This window comes from Poecilia mexicana, unplaced genomic scaffold (assembly GCF_051168715.1).
Source record: "Poecilia mexicana isolate PSO_F unplaced genomic scaffold, ASM5116871v1 scaffold_9, whole genome shotgun sequence".
NCBI classification, from domain to species: Eukaryota; Metazoa; Chordata; class Actinopteri; order Cyprinodontiformes; family Poeciliidae; genus Poecilia; species Poecilia mexicana.
The window spans coordinates 31,872,504-31,892,863 of record NW_028263378.1 but is presented as its reverse complement, the minus strand read 5'-3'; the positions used below and the strand labels follow the sequence as shown (position 1 = coordinate 31,892,863).

The window sequence follows — 20,360 nt, the reverse complement described above, 5'->3', positions numbered from 1 at the left end:
CGGTGCAGAGTTATCAAATCAATTTGTAATTCAGTCCATTTATGTCTGTGTTTAAAAAACAAATCAGAAAACAGAAAATGTTTTGAATCAATTCAGTAATGTTTTTCTGTATTGGATCAGTGTCGGTATCGGCTGATACAGATACACCAACATTGGTAGCCTACAAGGTACTTGTTAAGCTTAAGGTTCTGTATTGATATTAGCTAGTCATCTTTTAGCTAACATTACCTGCATCCAACAGCTTTACTCAACTCAGTCGGTTAGTTTGGAGGGAAAAACTGTGAAAAGTTCTTTGCGTTTTGCTGGTTTGCTGCAGTGATTCTAACACAAACCTACGTAGCTCCGCCCAGCAGCAGCAGCTCTCCTTCACAGGTGGAAACCCAGCGCGAGCGTCGTAGCGCTCATGTTGCGTTTAAAGGCGGCTCGGAAAAACAGGTTACAACATGTTAACAACGGATTAAACAGTTTTAACTGCTGATAAAAGTGACAGAGGACACAAATATGGGAAGTGTGGAAGCCTCTACTGTATCATATTGACATAGGAATAACATAGAGTTGGCCATTCTAAGGTAAAAACCCAGCGCATACAGTGTTCATGTTTTGTTTTATTTTCATCCAGACGGCTTCCCGCGCCCCCCCTGCAATGACACGGCGCCCCCCATAGGGGGCGCGCCCCACAGTTTGGGAACCTCTGCCCTAACCCAACCCAAGCATTATGTAACAAGTGCATGAATCACTCTTTCAAAAGCTGCCTTGATATAATTGGCTGTATTTTGGCAAACTGCCACTAATTAAAAACGATACATTTTACAACGGCCCTAATCTGGCTTAAGTTTAAAATCTGCATCCATCTTCAGTTAGTTTCAAATAAATTTGTAGCATGAGGAATTAACAGCAATGTTGCTTTCTCACCTTTCCAAATACAGGTGTAGCTCTGGCAGATGACGGTCTGCAAGAGGGACAAAATATCAAATATTATACATGTATGCATGAGAAAAACAGTGTCAACTTCACAGCATAAAAGAGGAAGATCTGCTTCGACAGATTTCAACAGAGGATCAAAGCACAGCAATTCACTTAGTTCTTATTATTTCTTCATAGTCCACAGAAGAACTGCAAGTTCGTAATTTTGTAGTTGATTTTAACAGAAAATAATCCTTTAATTGTCCCTCAATTGGAAAATTAGTGCATCAGCAGCAGACAAATGGAAAAGCATGCAGACGTACACACCTGAAACGACAAGGCAAATGTTGTACACAAAATACAAACTATACAGTTATGAAGAGTACCAGATGTAAAAGGTATAGAAAGGGTGCTTTTGTATATTTAAGTAAAAATAAACAGCGCTGCAGAAAAAAATATTGTTCTTCTTTGTACATTGCAACTACTAAAAGTAACTACTAAATGCATTGTAACTACTAAAGCTCCCAGTCTCCTTTGTAGGTAGTCTTCTTTTACTCTTTCTCTAAAATGCAAAGCTGTCCAGTCCAGTTTATTTTTAAGGTAGACACTGGTAATCAGAAGAGTCCTCAATAATATTGTCTGTACCCTGGATGTTGCTGTTGGTGAGAACAGTATGTGTGAAAGTCTACATGTGCTTTAGTTTTTCTCACTTAATTTAATCAACAAGTTGTTATGATTTGTGAAGTGTGAACCCAAATCCAGCAACCAGGAGAAGTAGGTAAGGTTAACAGAAAATTAAGAATCCAGATTTACAAAACACAAAGTCCAAGAAACATGCAGAGAACATGAGGGGTCCAGGGAGAAGGGACAAGGAGAGGAGTAACAAGACGAACCAGCAACTAGTGACTATGAGGAACTTAAATACAGGGAAGCTTGTCAGTTTGACAAAAGACCTGGGTTGATGAGTTAATTGATTGCAGGTGTGAGTAATTGGAGCAGGAGCCAGGCTGAGGGTGGGGAAAGAGAAAGTGATACAGTAGAAACAGGAAATAATTCTATCACTGAGGAATAACTTGGACTAAAGAAACATGATAAACAGAAAATAACTAGAAACATAACAAGAATCACTAAGGAAGAACAGGAGTGGAAAACAGGGCAAACTAAATAGAAAAATCTAAGGGACACTAAAAGTGACAAAAATCCAAAACCAAACTCAAACCACCCTCCCAAAACAAATTCAATAAAGAAATTGGTACTTGAGGTTTGTTGATATAACAACAGCCTTCAAAGGTCAATAAAGTACTGTAAATGCAACAAAGGTTCAGAAATGTTTTTAATCAACAAGGGCAAGGTCATAACTGGCAGGTGATGTTCTAATTGATGTTATGCTAAAATGGTAAATAACCTGTACTATGTAGCGTTTTATCAAAACCAGAGGACTCCAAAGCGCTTCATACTATATTCAGTCATTCATAGTTATAGCTGCCCTGAGGCAGCCAATCAGAGGTGAGGCTGCCCTGCATCAGCACTACCTCCAGCTGGCAAGGAGCTTTGAATTATATTTTAATAATTATAATTTAATAAAAGCAGAGAAATACTGATTCTCACCTTTGGACTACTCTCACCAATTTTTGTCACAAATAAAAAACACATTGTCCAGGCAATGCGGTTAAGGTCTTTAACAATATTTATACACTAGTGAAACAACCAAACAAAGTCAGCAACATTTGGTCCTATATGTAATGGTTCACATACAGAATCCAATGAGCACATTTCAGGACTCAGTTTAACAATTTTTAGACAATTGCTGGAAATTTGCTTTAAACCACTTCTGGCCTTAATCCAGCCTAATGCAGGTTGATGCATATTCCACATATCATAGTCATTATCTCATTGAAAGCACTTTGTTGTCATCCAGTAATCAATGTATATCAGAATATGCCTAATTTCACACATGAGCATACTATTAATAACCTTAATTGATGGCGGCGCGCAGCAGTGCAGCGGCTTCTCACGCCCCCAGCGTAAATCCGACTTTTAGTAACTTTTCCGGTGTTTTTGAATATAACTTCACGCATTTCAAGCGTGTGAGTTATAGCAGAACTGAACTTTCTCAGATAAGGAACAGTATGGCCACAAGATCTACTCTTATCGACAACGATCTCCAAACCACTCTCTGCAAACTACGGCTCTTTAGGACACCGGCGTGGAGGAGCAGATCTTCCCAGACAAAGAGCCGGAGGAGGAGGTGCGAGCGGGGGAAGAAGAGGGGGAAGCGCGGGGGAGTGCTGGTCAGGCTAAAGGCTAATGCTAGCAGACCCCCGATTCCATCTGTTTTCCTGTCTAATGTCCGCCCTTTGGACAACAAGCTGGACCTTTAGCGGCTGAGGATCAGTGTTTCTGAGGATATGAGGAACTGTGCGGTGATCTGTCTCACGGAAACCTGGCTAACCAACAACATGCCGGACTCAGCCTTCCAGCTCGCTGGCCGGCTCCTCTTTCGAGCGGACCGTAACAAGCGATCCGGGAAAGCGCGGGGGGGCGGCTTGTGTGTTTACGTAAATAAAGGTTGGTGTACAAACTGCGTGCTGGAAAAAAGTCACTGCTCTGCAGCGGCGGAATATGTGACTGTAAAGTGTCGGCCACACTATCTGCCGCGGGAGTTCACGGCTGTGTTCGTCACCACTGTTTACATTGCACCGGATGCTAACGCTAACAACGCGCTGGAGGAACTTCATGAGCCATCAGCTCGCTCCAGAACAAGCATCCGACGGCGTTTTACGTGGTGGCGGGTGACTTTAACCACGTAAAACTGACGGACACTTTGCCGAGGTTCTATCCACACGTCAATATTCCAACACGTGGAAACAATACGCTTGACCATGTTTACACCAATATGAGAGACGCGTACAGAGCCTTCCCCCGCCCCCACCTCGGACCCTCCGACCATATCTCCGTCCTGATGGTCCCTTCTTACCACCCACCACTGCGCCGCCTCAAACCCACACAGAAGACCATCACTGTGTGGCCCTGCGATGGAGACGTAGTGCTGCAGGACTGCTTTGGCTGTACAGACTGGCAGATCTTCCGGGATGCTGCTGAGACTGAGGGGGAGCTGGATCTGGAGGACTATACATCTTCTGTCCTCGGGTACATAAGCAAATGTGTGGAGGATGTCACCACCACCAGGACCGTGACCTGTCACCCGAATCAGAAACCCTGGCTGAATGCAGAGGTGCGCTCTCTGCTGAAAGCCAGGGATGCTGCCTTTAGGTCTGGTGACCAACAGGAGCTCAGGAGGGCTAGAAGAGAGCTCACTGCAGGAATAAAGAGGGCAAAGGCTTCATATGCACAGAAAATCCAGGGTCACTTCACCTCCAAAGACCCACAAAGCATGTGGAAGGGAATCAAGTGCATCACTGACTACAAAACCAGTGCTGCACAATGCACTACAGACCCCACTCTGCCTGAAGCCCTCAACGACTTCTACGCACGCTTTGAGGACCACGACACCCCACCCAGCACCAGTCTTATCCCTCCACCTGGAGAAGTGCCACTCAGTGTGATGCCAGCAGAAGTGAGGAGGACCCTGAAAAGGATCAACCCACGAAAAGCTGCTGGCCCGGACAACATCCCCGGACGGGTTCTGCGGGACTGTGCTGATCAGCTCTGTGAGGTCCTGGCAGACATTTTCAATCTATCCCTTTTTCAAGCGGCTGTTCCCGCCTGCCTGAAGACCGCGACCATCATCCCGGTCCCAAAGACATCCACAGTGATGGGTCTGAATGACTATCGGCCAATAGCCCTCACGCCGATAGTCTCAAAGTGCTTTGAAAGACTGGTAATGACCCACATCAAAGCCACTATCGACGTCACCGTAGACCCTCACCAGTACGCCTACAGGAAGAACCGCTCCACAGACGATGCCATTTCTTCTGTGGTCCATACTGCTCTCACTCACTTGGAGAAGAGGAATTCCTATGTTCGTCTGCTATTTGTGGACTTCACATCGGCTTTCAATACAATAATTCCTCAGACCCTAATACATAAACTCTCCTCACTTGGACTGCGCACTTCACTTTGCAACTGGGTCCTGGACTTCTTGACCAACAGGCCGCAGTCTGTGAAGATTCACAACATCTCCTCCTCCACCACAGACCTCAGCACTGACTCCCCACAGGGCTGTGTGCTGAGTCCCCTCCTGTTCACGCTACTCACATATGACTGCTCTCCTCTCCATCCTGGCTGTCATATTGTGAAGTTTGCGGATGACACAGCAGTGGTTGGAAACATCACAAACGGTGATGAGTCAAGCTACAGACAGGAGGTGGAAAACCTGGAGGCCTGGTGCAGGGAGAACAACCTCTGCATCAACGTCAAGAAGACGAAGGAGATGATCGTGGACTTCAGACGGAACACACATGTCCATTCCCCCCTGCTAGTCGGAGGATCTGCGGTGGAAGTTGTCTCCAGCTACAGGTATTTGGGCGTGCACCTGTCCAGCAACCTCACCTGGAGCAAAAACACCTCCGTTTTGGTCAAGAAGGCGAATCAGCGGCTCTATTTCCTCAGGCGGCTGAAGCGTGCAGGACTGGGGAGCTCTGTCCTCAACTCCTTTTACAGATGTGTGGTGGAGAGCGTGCTGTGCTCCAGCATAAACGTGTGGTACGGCAGCTGCTCTGTTGCAGACAGGAAAGCTCTGCAAAGAGTGGTGAAGGCGGCACAAAGGACTGTTGGAGTCAACCTCCCCACCGCCACAGACATCTACACCTCCAGATGCAGGAAAAGGGCCTCCTGCATCATGAAGGACCCTACTCACCCAGCACACTCACTTTTTGTCCCGCTCCCCTCAGGTAGGAGGTTGCGGAGCATCAAATGCAGGACAACCAGACTGAGAAACAGCTTCATACCAGAAGCTGTGCGACTCTTAAACTCCCATCATCCTCCCTTATTGCACTGCTCTTAGCTATACACTTTTCCTACCTATAATATTGTGCTCTTGTAGCGACTTTATATTTTTATATTTTATATTTTTATATTTATATTTTTATATTTGGATGTAACTGGGGCTGTGACTCTCAATTTCGTTCCACCTCATGTGATACGTGATGTGAATGACAATAAAGTATCTTGAATCTTGAATCTTAAATATCTACGTTTATATGTATTGTATATACTATCTAAATCAACGATCTCTATTTAAATATGTATTTGATTGAAAACAAAAACACATATTACTTTAAATAAATTCAGGTAGTAAATGGTTAAATGTCTTGATTGTCTAATTCCCCTTGTGGATCCAGTGTAAGATTCTTTAGCCTAGCTTAGTGTACTTACCTTGTATTGTTGCCACTGGCACTGATGCTTGGATGAACAACAGCACCGTCACTAGGATGTGAGACAGAATTTAGGGCAGCCGTTGCATTGGTCTCAGCAATGACCTGACCACAGACCCATTTGGTCTCATCCACAATTGTACGTGCATGAGGCAGACGGCCCACATCCCTCAACCTCATCAGTAGGTGGCGCCCTGACTTGAGGATGTTAACTGCCTCATCATGGGAGATGGTGACAAAGCTCTGACCATTCACTTCCAGAATTTGGTCACCCACCTGTAACAGACACAGCACAACGTCTTAGGTTAATTTTCATCATGAAATCACAAAACTTAGGATTACATACAGTCAAACATATCTTAAGAAGTCAGTTCATTTGTTCAATTCATTAGATGTGTGGTACTGGGGCCTGGGTTGGGTTCTCGAGTTTGAAACTCAAACTTGAGTCAAACTTAAGTTGCATATAGAGTAACCTTGGGCTTGACTTAGATTTGGTTTCAAAAGACATTAAGCTCAACTCGGACTCAAAGTTTGAGACTTGTGAATATTCTTAATTTTTAATGTTTTATTGTTTTGTCTACAAAATCTTTATTACATTGTTTGAAATGTATGTTATCCATTTCCATTTGTAGCGCTGACGTAATGCTGTGTGACACAAATGTGCGCACGTGGTGTGTGAACCATCACAATAAAAAACAAACGAGCAAACAATAAAACAATGGTGGCAGCACCGATGGCCACACTGGTCCACCAGCGTTCTCTGTCACCCTGTCAATTACAAAATTAATCATATTGTATTTTCAAAGATTAGTTTTAGCAGTAAAAATTCAATGTTCCCACTCCCAGATCAACAAACACATCCATATTTTCCCTGAACCCCCCTATCTGCATGAAATGGTTCCTGCTTGGGGCCGCTTGAGAGTGACACTGTTCAGCAGCAGTCAGTGGAAGACACGAACGACTGTGGCTGTTACTATGCTGTTAAGAAAAGTTATAAAATCAGGTTTTCAAAAAAAGAGGGGGAGAGAGAATTTCTTCATCTGGAAGAAATTATTTCAGTGATTTCTTATTTATTTTTTATGTGTTTTATGGTGTATGAAATGACACCCAGCTTTTTATGTGGGCTTCATATTTCATAAATAACCACAGTTTGTAATCAGTTCTGTGTCCTTGGAAAGTTTTAAGGATAGATTTGAATTTAAGAAGTTTTAGTGCATAGGACCTTCTATTTAAAAAAGCACATTTTCTGTTAACGATGACTTTGAGTCTACTAGTTTCCCCTAATTACAATTCAGAAACCATAACAAAAATAAGTAATAAAAAAACAATGCAAAAACATCAGTGTATTTTCCCTGTTTCATGCTGCAGAAAACAAATGACTACCACAATGACATTCAGTCACAGTTTTAAAAACAATGAGCTTGGAATTTAAAGCTCTCTTAACTTTACAAATCCATTTATCATCTGGAGGGTGCCAAGTCTCCTTCCTTGTCTCTCTCTCTCCAACAGACATAAACATAGAGGCCAATGCTGGACTAAAGCTAATTATCATGCTGCAGAAGCTAGACAATCAGCAGAGAGTGTGACAGAGGAATACATCACAGACACCAGCCAATGTGTTTAGCATTCTTCGTCATTCCTATCTGCAATCACTGAACAGTGATATAAGCACTACTATATACTGACAATTTATTACACTGACACAGGTGTGCATCAGTGATGAAATTGTGTCACAACTCCACTACCACTGCAACAGCACATTAAGTTCAAATATTATTGCTGGATTTGTTGTGGCTCTTTACAATCATTCTAACTGTAATGTTACACAATACATCATTTTAGTATTTTAACAGTGCCAAATACTGTACCAAAGGCACAAGCAAATCTTTAAATGACAAATGCTACAGATTTTGTTTAGGAAGGAGTTCGGGGGGAGCATTGTGTGTATTATTATAATATCTAAAGTACAGTAAAATACAGTAAATTTGCAAGGGTTTTGCAAGAGTAGGATTTAAGAGGTAACACCGACTCAGTGATCATAAAACTATTGAAAAATTATTTTAAAAGACCACAAATGTAATCTAGATCAGTGGTCCCCAACTTTGGTCCTCAAGCATTTCGACCCTGCATGTCTTAGATGTAGCTGCACCTCATAGCTGCATGACAGCTATGAGGTGCAGCTGAAAGCATGTTAATCACATATACATGTGTGTTTAACATATTGAATATGTGTTAATTACTGCCCTGCTAAAACATACAGGACAGTGGTACTTCAACAGCAGGGATGGAAACCACTCAAATGGTTTCATACACCTAAAGTCAACATAAATAAAATTGTCACAGATATTCTTACTGTGACAAAATCTGTTCAAAATAATGTTTATAGTTAAACTATTAAAATGAACTTCAAGTTTGTAGGGTTAATTGTGCTTTGATGATAATCAGTAAAAGAAAACTAAAATACATTGAATGAAAAACATTATATTTTTAGCTTACTACACAAAAAACAGGCTGCAGGATTTAACAAGTCTCACAGTTAGTCTGTGTAGCAAATCCCTGTGGTTATGTCACTGCTATTGTGAAACAACATTAAGGTTAGGTTAGAGTATTGCACGGGAACCAGAAAATTGTTATCAAATGCTACATCAAAGTTTTGTGGAAAAGCTCCAAAATAAAACAAGAGACGACAAAATGAGAACAACAAAGCAAAGACAGAAACAAACTACAGCGGGGAGGAGTGGATGCTCCAAAGAATGTAGCAGTGAGGGATACAAACCCAACACCACAGAGAAACCACAAACTGTACTCAAATAAGAACAAAATTACTTCAATGTATTTTTACTCAACCAGAAATAATAAGTAGACGTCCAAAAATTGCACTAGTCAGAGTAAAACATTATTTGGTAAAAAGACTAATTGATTACTGAGTTTGATCATAGCATCTGCTTTAATTTGTAAAAATCATCTAATTAGATAGATAAAAAAATTTGTTTTTTTAATTCATATCATAAAAAAACTAAATAAAAAGGTAATAAAGATAATAACTATATAATAAAACAAAATTGAGGCAGAAGAGACATTTACAATTATAAATAATTCAAAACATAGAACCTTTGGAACCAGTACTTACAACAGGCAATGTATATACAAAGCAATACTTACAACAGTAAGTATTACTTATTGCTGTAAGTATTACTTACAGCAATAAGTAAGTATTGCTGTACTTATTGCAATAAGTACAGCAATACATACAATGTATTGTATGCATACAATGCATACAATGGCATTGTATGCAGTGTCTGGCATCATGGGCGTAGGTTTGGGTAGGGACGGTAGGGACATGTCCCGACCAATATTCACGGGATATGAAAAAGTCCCGACCAATTTTTGCCATATTGGCTCAAAGAACGTGGATCTACGATCTTTGATTAGCAGCAACAGGCGGTGCGCGGAACGGAAGCTTCTTAGTTTGACATTTATTATGAGCCTCCGAGACCGTGTCGGAACGGTGCTGTCGGGGGGGTGGGGGGAGGGGGAGTCAGTTGAATCGTCGGACGTTCTTTGATTAGCTGCAAAAGGCGGCGGCTAGCTGGGCACACGCGTCTCCTTCTGAGTCTCGAGACCATGTCGCCACCAAAAAAGAAAAGGACAGACATTAGAAGTTATTTCGCTACGTCGGCTGTAAGTACAGTGAGTGGACCCATAAGTTAGATATCTATCACGCAACGCATTTGTTGTAAAGTCCGGTGTTTAGTAAGGTCAGCACTGAATGTGAGGTAGAATAGGTCTGTTAATTATGTAATATTTTTTCTTTTTTATGTTATTATTGATTTCTTCTTATCTGCAATTGTGTTTGCTGTATCCAGAGGATATTTCTTTTGATCTTACTTGTAACGTTTGCTGAATTTTGTAAAGGAAAAAGTAAAGTGTTCTTGAACTGATCTGCTGAGTATGACTGTATCTGGTTGTATACACAAGATGTATGATATGGTTGGGGGGAGGGGGTTATTAAGCCAATGTGGTTTGCCCCCCCCTTCTCAAAAATGTTCTGTGCTCTTGGGCATTTCACTGTGCTGCCAGGGGGGGGTGTCAAGGTCCCCACCAAAACTTAGACCGAACCTATGCCCTTGTCTGGCATACAATGCCTGTCTGGTCAAAAGTCATCACCAAAAACAGGTCAGACACTAATATTTCATTGGAAGCTTTTAATACAACATGCCTTTGTTGTGGCATGGTTTCAATACTGTAATGTCAAAAGATTTCTGGCCATCCAGTACTGCATGAATTTCTCGTCAAGGTCTTGTATTGATGTTGGAATAGTTTGACCACTTTACAAGCATATCCCACAGAAACTCAACAGTTAAAATCCAGCCTCTGTGGTGGTCAGTCCATGTGGGAAAATGATGTCTCATGCTTCATGAACCACTCTTTCACAATCTGAGTCTGATGAATTCTGGTATTGTCATCTTGGACTAAGTCCATTGATGAAATACCCCGGTAGTCAGCTAACCACATTGTTTGGATTCATGATCCTGCTGAACATCAACCTGACAGAATGCAGCAACCCCAGATCATAGAACTGCCACCACAGGCTTGCATAGTTAATGGTAAATGGCCTGTATGGGTGTAGGACTTCATCTAGTCCACAGAACCCAAATCTTTTCACAGTCATTCACCCATTCGCACACTGGTGATAGTGAGCTACATTGGGGCAAACTGATAGAGAACACCAGGCCTTCTGAGCACCAACAGCAAGCAAGGTGGATGAACAGACACTACAACAGAGACATTTGAAGCCTAGGTTTGAAGCAGCAACCCACCAGTTACAGGACAAACTCCTACCACTGTTGTCACAGTCACCCCACATAATTTAAAGATAATAATACATTATTGGACCTAAATATTTTTCTGTGAACAATTTCTTTGGTCAATGCTGGAGTTCACATCAGACAAAGAATAAAAAAGAGAAGAAACAGATGAGTTATTGATTTTTCTCCTCACCACTAACATGATTGTGTGAAATCAATTAAAATTACAATTTCAGATGAGGTCAATATAGCAGAGCGGTTTAGAGGATATTAAAGGCAGGCTTGTACTCACATTTTCTGTCATACCTAATGAGGTTAATTTCCTGATCCATCCATCCATCCATCCATCCATCCATCCATCCATCCATCCATCCATCCATCCATCCATCCATCCATCCATCCATCCATCCATCCATCCATCCATCCATCCATCCATCCATCCATCCATCTTCTCTAAGTTTTTCCGGGATTGAGTGGCCAGCTGAGAAACATTGTCCATCCAGCATCCAGCTTCCTCTGGGTCTCCTCCTGGTGGGACGTGCCTGGAACATCTCACCAGAAAGGCATCCAGGAGACATCCCAACATGATGCCAGAACCACCTCAACTGACTCCTCTTGAGGTGGAAAAGGAGCAGCTCAACTCTGAGTCCCTCTCAGATGAACGACCTTGCCCTAGAGCAGGGGTACTCAAGTCCACCCCTCAAGAGCTAAAATCCTGCAACTTTCAGATGCATCCCTGCTCCAACACACCTGAATCAAATGAATGATCCATTACCAGGCCAGTTCAGAGTTGATCCTAGTCTGTTGGAGTAAGGATGCATCTAAAAGTTCCAGGACGGTAACTCTCCAAGACTGGACTTGAGCACTCCTGTCCTAGAGCTTCTCAAGCCCAGACCTCCTATGGAGAAAACAAATTTTGGCCACTTGTATCTGTGATCTCTTTCTTTTGGTCATGACCCAAAGCTTATGACTACAATTGAGGGTAGGAACGTAGATTGACCGATAAATCAAGACCTTTGCCTTTAGTCTCAGCTCTCAGACTGGTACAGCACCCGTTGCACTACAGATGCTGCACCAATCTGCCTATCGATGTCCATTTTTCCCTCTTCTTGAGATACTTAAACTCCTCCACTTGGGGAAAAACGTCCTCCCCAACCCAAAGAAGGTACTCTACCCTTTTCCAGCTCAGGACCATGTCCTCAGATTTGGAGGCACTGATCTTCATCCCTCATCCTGGCCATTTCACACTGTGAACTGCTGCAGCGAAAGCTGTACATCACAACCTGATGAAGCTAACAGGACCACATCATCTGCAAAATACTGGTCCAATATTCCATGACCAGGAAGAACACCACACTGCTCCAAAGTTCGACTGTCCGACATGCTCTCCTTTTTAGAATCCCTGAATAGACCTTTCAGGGAGACTTAAGAGTGTGACCCGTCTGTTTTCAATGGGGGGAGTTGGAGGGGGCGGACCATCACCCTGCTCTACCAATCCAGGGAAACTACTCCCAAAGTCCATCAACCAACACAACCCTACAACATCCAGAGCCTTAAAGCTGTAGTATGTAACTTTTTTGAAGATATATTATTTTCATATTTGTTAAAAATCTCATTATATCCTGGACATAGAAAATTAGAGAAATTATCTGTGAAAAAAATTGAATCTATGTGCCTCTTCCCATTTCTCCCATTTAGAAAAATATGTTGCTCCTGAACAAAATCAACCAATCAGAGCTATGAGGAGGGTTTTTGCTCAACTGTCAAATAATACATAGCCAACAGTGAAACGTTGTGGAAAAAAAATGCATCCACTACAAAAATGTACATTTTAAATTTTTAAAAGTAAGTTCAAACTGTCATGTTCATTTTCTAGTTTAGGACATGTTGATAGATTTCTTCACCATGTCATAGGAAAGAATGAGTGGCCCTTAGAAGCCTGTGAGCGTGGTCCCTGGAAGGAGCATGGTGATGAGGAGAGTGGGGGGAGGGAGGGATGGAGAAGTTCCAGTTGCCCCAATTAGTTTGAAAAATCCCAGATTCTAACTAGAAAGCTGTTTATTTCTTCTTTCGATGTAGGACACAGTGTGATATCATGATGAAAGAAATATTGTTTACAGGTAGGAAGGCTGGCTTCAGTTTTTCTTGCCTTAGGCAGGACAGAAAATAGCACAGAGTGAGAGTGGCTTGTTTTTTGAGGCAGAAGTTGACCTTAAAGCACACAGAAAATATCTTAGCCTGGGTTAGCAAGGCTGTCATGGCGGTGAAGTCATCAGCCTCACTGAGACTACAACCCGGTCCCAAAGTCGCACTTCTACCCTTGCTTCACCCTTGTGTCCTTCATGTTGGAGGGTTTGAGTGTGTAGTGTGTCCCAATTCTCCACATCCGGCTTTAGCCCCGCCCTTTTTGGGTCCTATTTTAGCACTTCTGCTAAGCAAAATGTACTACCCACAATTCATACTGCATGTGACGTTTTGAGCTAAAAGGCAGAAATATGGCTTTTGTTTGTCTGTGGAGATGAAAGTAGTATGATAAGGCTCAAATCAGTGACTAAAATGTTTGATATGGTAGAAAAATAAATAAATAAAAAAGAATGATCAGACAAATTAAGTGTGAGGAAAGCGAAGCGAAAAATGTCACAAATGTAAGAGGAATTTCAAGTCTTAAATTAAGCTATTAACATATTGTTTCAACATTTAAGCACTTTCTTAAATAAAATTATTTTACTTAAAAAAATGTTTAAAAATGGAGGTTATTTTTAGAAAGCGGCTTTTGTGAATAAAAATTTAGCAAGAGGATTAGATCATTAATGTAATAATTTGACTTTTCATCTCCTGTTGGAAGATCAAATTTTATATCAAAACTTAAAAGTGGATTAAATTTCTTGTACAAGATCCAGTTTTGAAAATCTTTCCAAAAACATTAAATTACAATTGAAAAAAAAGTGGGTTGTCTCAAAATCTCAGTAACAAAATGCACAGGAATTGATAATTATTATGAATTTCTTTTGCAGAAAATCATTCCAGTGAAAACTATATTTAATTGTGAAATTAATTTCTTAAATTTTTTGAGGGAGTGGAAAAAGGTATTTAGTTCTTATTTGGAAAAATACCATTACTGTACATTTCAAATCAATTTCCTTGTTGTAGTTAAACTTTTTAGCAGCACAAACACCTGATTAGTGACCGGTCCACCATTTTGGATGTTGAAGTTGACATGCAGAGGCGTGCTGTCCCAGTTCTCTAATTTTCACATGGTTGTAACCTGCACATTTGAACCCTTGTTCACTTTTAGTACACACTTCTTAGGGGGTGTGTAGGCCTTTTTATTCCTGCCACCAGTGTCTGTGCTGCCCCTGCTGCTGTGGGCTGCAGGCCTGCCACTATTCTAATCACTTCAACACTGTTCACCCCACATGGCAAATTCATTCAAAGACACTCAGTCAATATCCAATCAACATAGACACAATTATTTCTACACTTAAACACATATACTTCTATACATATACACATACATTGGCATGTGTTTAAGCCATGTATTCACATGTATTTAATCAAAAGTCACACAAATTATCACATTAATGTGCCCCGAGTCTTTTGATCCTGAATGCAGTCTGGATTTATGTCCAGACCAGGGCCGAAGGGTGCAGTGTGAGTATTGGGACCAGAAGACAAGCTTCAGATGTTCAAAGCACCATCAGGTCAAAGGTCAAAAATCTTTGCAGGTTTACTAGAATCAAGTACTCTTGCAGATATTATTGATGACAGCATGCAGAGGCAGAAATCTTCTTTCATTAGATCTAGAACACCACCTGCAGCCACACAGCAAAAAGGTCCTGGGTTCAAACCCATCTGAGTTGGACCCTTGGCTTTGTATTTATTCTATGTGCAGCCATTCTCCAGTTTCTCCAGTCTATCCACGACCCTTTGACATTAGATTATTCAGCACAAACTCCTGGACCCTCAGGTGTCCTAAAGTGCAAGTGTGTAAATTAATTTTTGTTTGTGGTGAATGCTAACCTGACCTTTCTCCACCTTTCACCCACTGACAGAAACAGACAACTGCCTCCTGCAACTCTGCGTAAATGGGGTAATCCATCTCACTGAATGTTTTGTTTGAATATCACTGACATATAGCACTAATAAATCCAGCTTTAGATCATCCCATTTTTGTACCTCACTGGTACAAAATTATTGATAAGTGTGAAAATAAAGCCAGTTCAATAGGAGAAAACTAAGTGATATGTAAGTACTAGCCATTTACTATTTAACCATTAATAAAAATAGTAACCTTTACGTTATGCCTGAGGTAAATAGCTTGTGCTGGTGTCTATTTCACGAGATTTCCTATTCTGCTCTACGTGTTCTCAAGAGAATAAAGTTAAATAAAAGAATGAATTATTTTCAGATAAAATAATATCTGAATAAACACATATCCTTTTAAGAAAATATCAAGTAAAACGTTGATAGTGACGCCAGAGTAAGAGCTCCCACATTGCTTATATTTGCATTCCTTCCAAAGAGCAATTTCAAATTCTTTTATTTTCTATAAATTTGACCTCTGAATATTAAGCAAGTATTGAGTTATAAAATGAGTGAGGCATACCTTGAGTTCACCAACATGAGCAGCAGATCCAGGGTCCACTCCTGTGATGTAGATCCCCAGTCCGTACTCAGCCCCACCCCTTATCATTAGACCCAGAGAGCGACCGTTGTCCATATTCAGATTGACCTGTGGTGAATACATCACATTCAGAATTCTCAGTATTGTCAATAGTTAACAATTTAACTAACAATAACTGTGTAAGTCTGGTTTTGTCCCACAAATTAGCAGTGGTGAAGAAATAACAAAATAATGTAGTAAAAGTACAAATAAATGGACAAAAAACATACTGTAGTAAAAGTACCACACACATTTTTGAGTAAAAGTAATTAAGTACTTGCTGAATGAAATATAGTTACTTGATTGTACTATATAATGGAAAACACATAATACTGCACCTTTAAATTGCACATTTCTATTTTAAAAGTCCTTGGAACTTTATTGTATTGCATGGCACCAGGAGTCCTTTACAACATCAAGATAATGATTCAAAACATTTGGTCAAATCAGCACATAAAACATTTCCCTGCACAAAATCAAGTTTCTTCTATGCCCATCTCAATCCCCATACTCAAAGAAGAAAACATGTGCAGTGAAGTGAAGGCAAGATATCAATCAGAGGAACCCAGTCAGTGCTCAGGGGCCAGTATCCTCCATGTTTTAGTTTTCTATCCCTGGTTCAACACCCTGGTTGTAACTACCTCTTCAGCATATCAGTCTTCTGCAGACGCCTCTAACAAGTCATCATTATATTCAGGTGTGTTGAGGATTGACATTGGACACCCCTGATTTACAGAAACTCCGCAAACAAAGAATAAAAGATCTTTCACTTTGTGTGATCCCATCATGTGAATTGTTGTAGTAAAGACAACCACAAAATGGGATTGTACAAAGTGTACAAACAACTGTGAAACCAGTGATTTTGAATAAAAAAATATACATTATTTATCCAAATGGTACCATGTGACAGGCTGCACAGTGGCACAGTTGGTAGAGCTGTTGCCTTGCAGCAAGAAGATTCTGGGTTCGATCCCTGGCCCCGGTCTTTCTGCATGGAGTTTGCATGTTCTCCCTGTGCATGTGTGGGTTTTCTCCAGGTACTCCAGTTTCCTCCCACAGTCCAAAAACATGACTGTCAGGTTAATTGGCCTCTCCAAATTGTCCCTATGTGTGAGTGTGTGTTTGTCCTGTGTGTCTCTGTGTTGCCCTGCGACAGACCGGCAACCTGTCCAGGGTGACCCTGCCTCTCACCTGGAACATTAGCTGGAGATAGGCACCACTCCTGACCCTACTAAGGGACAAGGGTGTAAAGAAAATGGATGGATGGTTCCGTGTGATCTTATTCTAGTGCAATAAAAGATAATTTATTTAAAAGTTTTTTTTTCCCCATTCCATTTTCCATTTACAGTTGCCCAGTATGTGGCCAACACCTTAGCTGAGTTCATTTTCTATGCAGATGTGGTAGTTGAAAGATTGTGCTACTATATACATATTTTGCAGATATTGTCAAAATCTCTAGGGAGCAAAATCTTACATAATGCAAACTGTTACTTTATCACCAGTGTGTCAAAGAAAATGGTTTAACTTCTGACCTCTGCTTCAAATGACTCATCAAACAGATGAGTCTGTTTATACCAGCCTCCCATGTTATTTGGAATCTGTATTGTTTTTGTAATGTATCTGTCAACAGGTGATACAGTCACAGATAATTCATTCATCTAATGCCTCTAATAGAGAAAAGTATTCCTAGTTCCCCTGTTGTGCACTCTCCCCCACCCCTTCTGTCATTCTCTCTCTCTCTCTCTCTCTCTCTCTCTCTCTCTCTCTCTCTCTCTCTCTCTCTCTCTATCTATCTCTTTCTCTCTCTATCTCTTTCGCCTCAGTTTGCATTCTGCTCCTTCCCCTCACACCTGCAACCCATTTGCTCATCAGCCCAGGTCTTTTGGTCCAGCATTCACCCTCTCAGCATATAAACCCTTCTTTTGCTCGTAGTCCTTCCTGGTTCCTCTTTTTAATCCTGCCTTATCCCGTTACTTCCCAGTTGTTCCTGGTTCCTGTTATTTTTGTTCTGCTCTGGCTCCCTACATTCATGATGGTGTTTTGGTGTAATATTTTTGTTTTGTCATTCTTTATTAAATCTTTGAAATCTATTCAATGCTGCATTTAGGTCCGACACCAATACACCATGACAAGAGTGGTCATTGGTGTGTTTTTCAGATGAGTCACTTTGTGTAAATCTTCTCTCAAGGTTCAGTCAAAGGCCTGTGGTGCATGACTTTGACACTGTGACATTTTGAAGACAGATTCATTCTGCAACAAAGGTCATCACAATTGTCCTTAGAGAGTGAATGTGTTCAGCTGACTGTTGTCAGCTTAGTATCTAAGCTGACTGTTGTCAGTGAAGCACAAACATTAGCATGATTCAACATAATGAATATTTTAAACTATATTATAATTTTTGTTTCCTAATGAGCAGCACACAAACATTGGTCTTACCGTCCTCTCCTCCATGCCGTGTCCTTGCCTCAGGTCGGCCTCCTGGCTATCAGGTGGTGGAGACACACTCCGGCCCTGAGGGTCCAGCCAGCTGTACACTTGGTTGGTCATGTAGCCTCCTGGGATGCGACCCATTGAGCACACTGACATGGTCAGCTTCTTACATCCCTTCAACACCTGCATCACAAGACATCACTGGGTTTTTAGATACTCAACACAGGAAGTGGCATTTATGCATTCAACATATTCTTCAAATAAACAAACATCTAACACAGAGTGTTGATGGATGAGAATTCACACAACAAAATAATGAGTCAGGCTGCTTCTTAAATCCTGTATCACAGAGGTGCAAGGAGGAATCAGTAGTATCTAAGACATTCACTCACACAAGGTTAGTTTGGTTTGAATAGCTTTTTTCTCTTAAAGTGGACATACGCTTTTAAGTCCTTCCTTTTCACATGTGAATCATTGACTTATGGCCTATATAATGTATATATTGTAAAGTTGGTCTGAATTCCTTGTTATTGTAGCTCTACAAACCCATTGTTTACCCTGCTCTAAGGTGCATTTCATTTTGCTGTTTTTTTTTTATTTGAATGAGAAATTTCATGCCCTGTACCATGTCCAGGTCGCAGCATCCCACTCCACTCCTATATTGGCCATTTCTGTAGTTGGATGGGAGCAAAATAATTATCTGCAGATAATTATAAACATTTTATTCCAAAGTTAATTAAATTGCATTGATGTCAATGCAAGACCTTAAATGTTGGAGCCAGAGTCTGACCCAGAGCAAGAGAAAGATGAACCTGCAGAGCCACACATTCTCATGAACGCATGGGAATGGTGTTATTATTGTATTTGGTAACACTTTATTTGAAGGGGTGTGCATAAGACTGATATGACACAATCATAAACATGACATAACACCTGTTATAAACATGAAGGAGTCTTTATGAATGTTTATGACAGATGTCATAAAGTGTCATTCGGTAAATAATGACACTTTTAATGCAAAGTTGCTCTAAAAGTTGGATTAAAAGTCCATTAAAAGTACCAACTTTGCATGATTTTGTAAATGACAATTGAATGCAAAGTTGGCATTCATAAAGACTTCTTCATGTTCATGACAGTGTTATGTCAGTCTTTATGCACACCCCTTCAAATAAAGTATTGTATTTGTATTTACACCCTTTCCATCTGTACCAACGACCTACAATATGAAGAGTAGTTTAACTGTAGAGCCCATGCGTGTCTTGTGTGTTAATACACACTAGATTCGAACATTTTGACTTGTCTGCTCACAACTTCAGGATAGCTGAACTTGGACTTCAAGCTTGATGTATGGAAAAACATGGCGAACTGACAAAATTGACTACGCAGTAGGCAGTTACACAACAAATGTGGCAACATCTTATACAAGAAAATGTCATAGGGAATAGACAAAAATGAACAGAATGGAAAATATAACCCAAACAAAATATAACAATATCTGTGCAGCACTGAGAGAGAATACATTTAAATTTGTTGCACTCTTAGACACTCAAAGTCCACAAACAATGTATTTAAGGGCTAAAAAAGAGGATTTTGCATATGTCCCTTTTAATCCTTGTGTTTAGAAATGGGGTCCAACTGACCCCACACCCGTATCACTTGTATCATTTGCCTCAGTCCTCGCACGCACAAGGGTTAAGTACTAAACCTATCACTTAAAAAGTGCATTTTAGATTTACTTAGTTTACATTTATCCAAGATGAATACTTATTTGATGAGCTAACATATTTACATGTGACAAAAAAAGCAAAAACACAAGAATATTTTAGAAAGTAGTTTTTGTCAGCAGTGTTGCTTTATATTGTTTTGAATAAATATGATAGTAATGTGCCACTGCTCTATCAATTGAAAAGGACTGATAAGAAAGCTGCAAGCATACTGAAATCAGAAACTTTACCTATAAATAATGCAGAGAGCTCAGAATATGAACGCATTTGTAATGCATTTGTGTCTTCAGTGTGACGGTGGGACAAATTTTATCAACAATCATCAAAGAAGAACGAGTGGTAATGCATCTAAAGCAGCAGTGTCCTTGACACCAGTCTTTTCCAGCTGTGGTTGGTATGTTTTAAATGTGTTTCTGCTTCACTACATGAATAAGCAATCAGCTGTGCCATGGGCAGGGACATCTGCTAATTAGGGACAAAAATAAACAATCCCATT

At 40.8% G+C, this 20,360-nt stretch overlaps 1 protein-coding gene across 3 annotated transcripts in view; it reads right to left on the bottom strand.

Annotated features, from left to right (window-relative positions):
* whrnb (whirlin b) overlaps positions 1–20,360 on the bottom strand; it is a 60,493-nt gene that overhangs the window by 20,093 nt on the left and 20,040 nt on the right. For all 3 annotated transcript variants that reach the window (XM_088009152.1, XM_088009153.1, XM_088009154.1), the window contains exons 2-5: positions 18,147–18,323; positions 15,654–15,779; positions 6,241–6,515; positions 913–949 (exon numbers count right to left, since the gene is read on the bottom strand). In XM_088009152.1, coding sequence (XP_087865278.1) covers positions 913–949; positions 6,241–6,515; positions 15,654–15,779; positions 18,147–18,323 — 615 coding nt within the window. The remainder of the gene's footprint in view (positions 1–912; positions 950–6,240; positions 6,516–15,653; positions 15,780–18,146; positions 18,324–20,360) is intronic.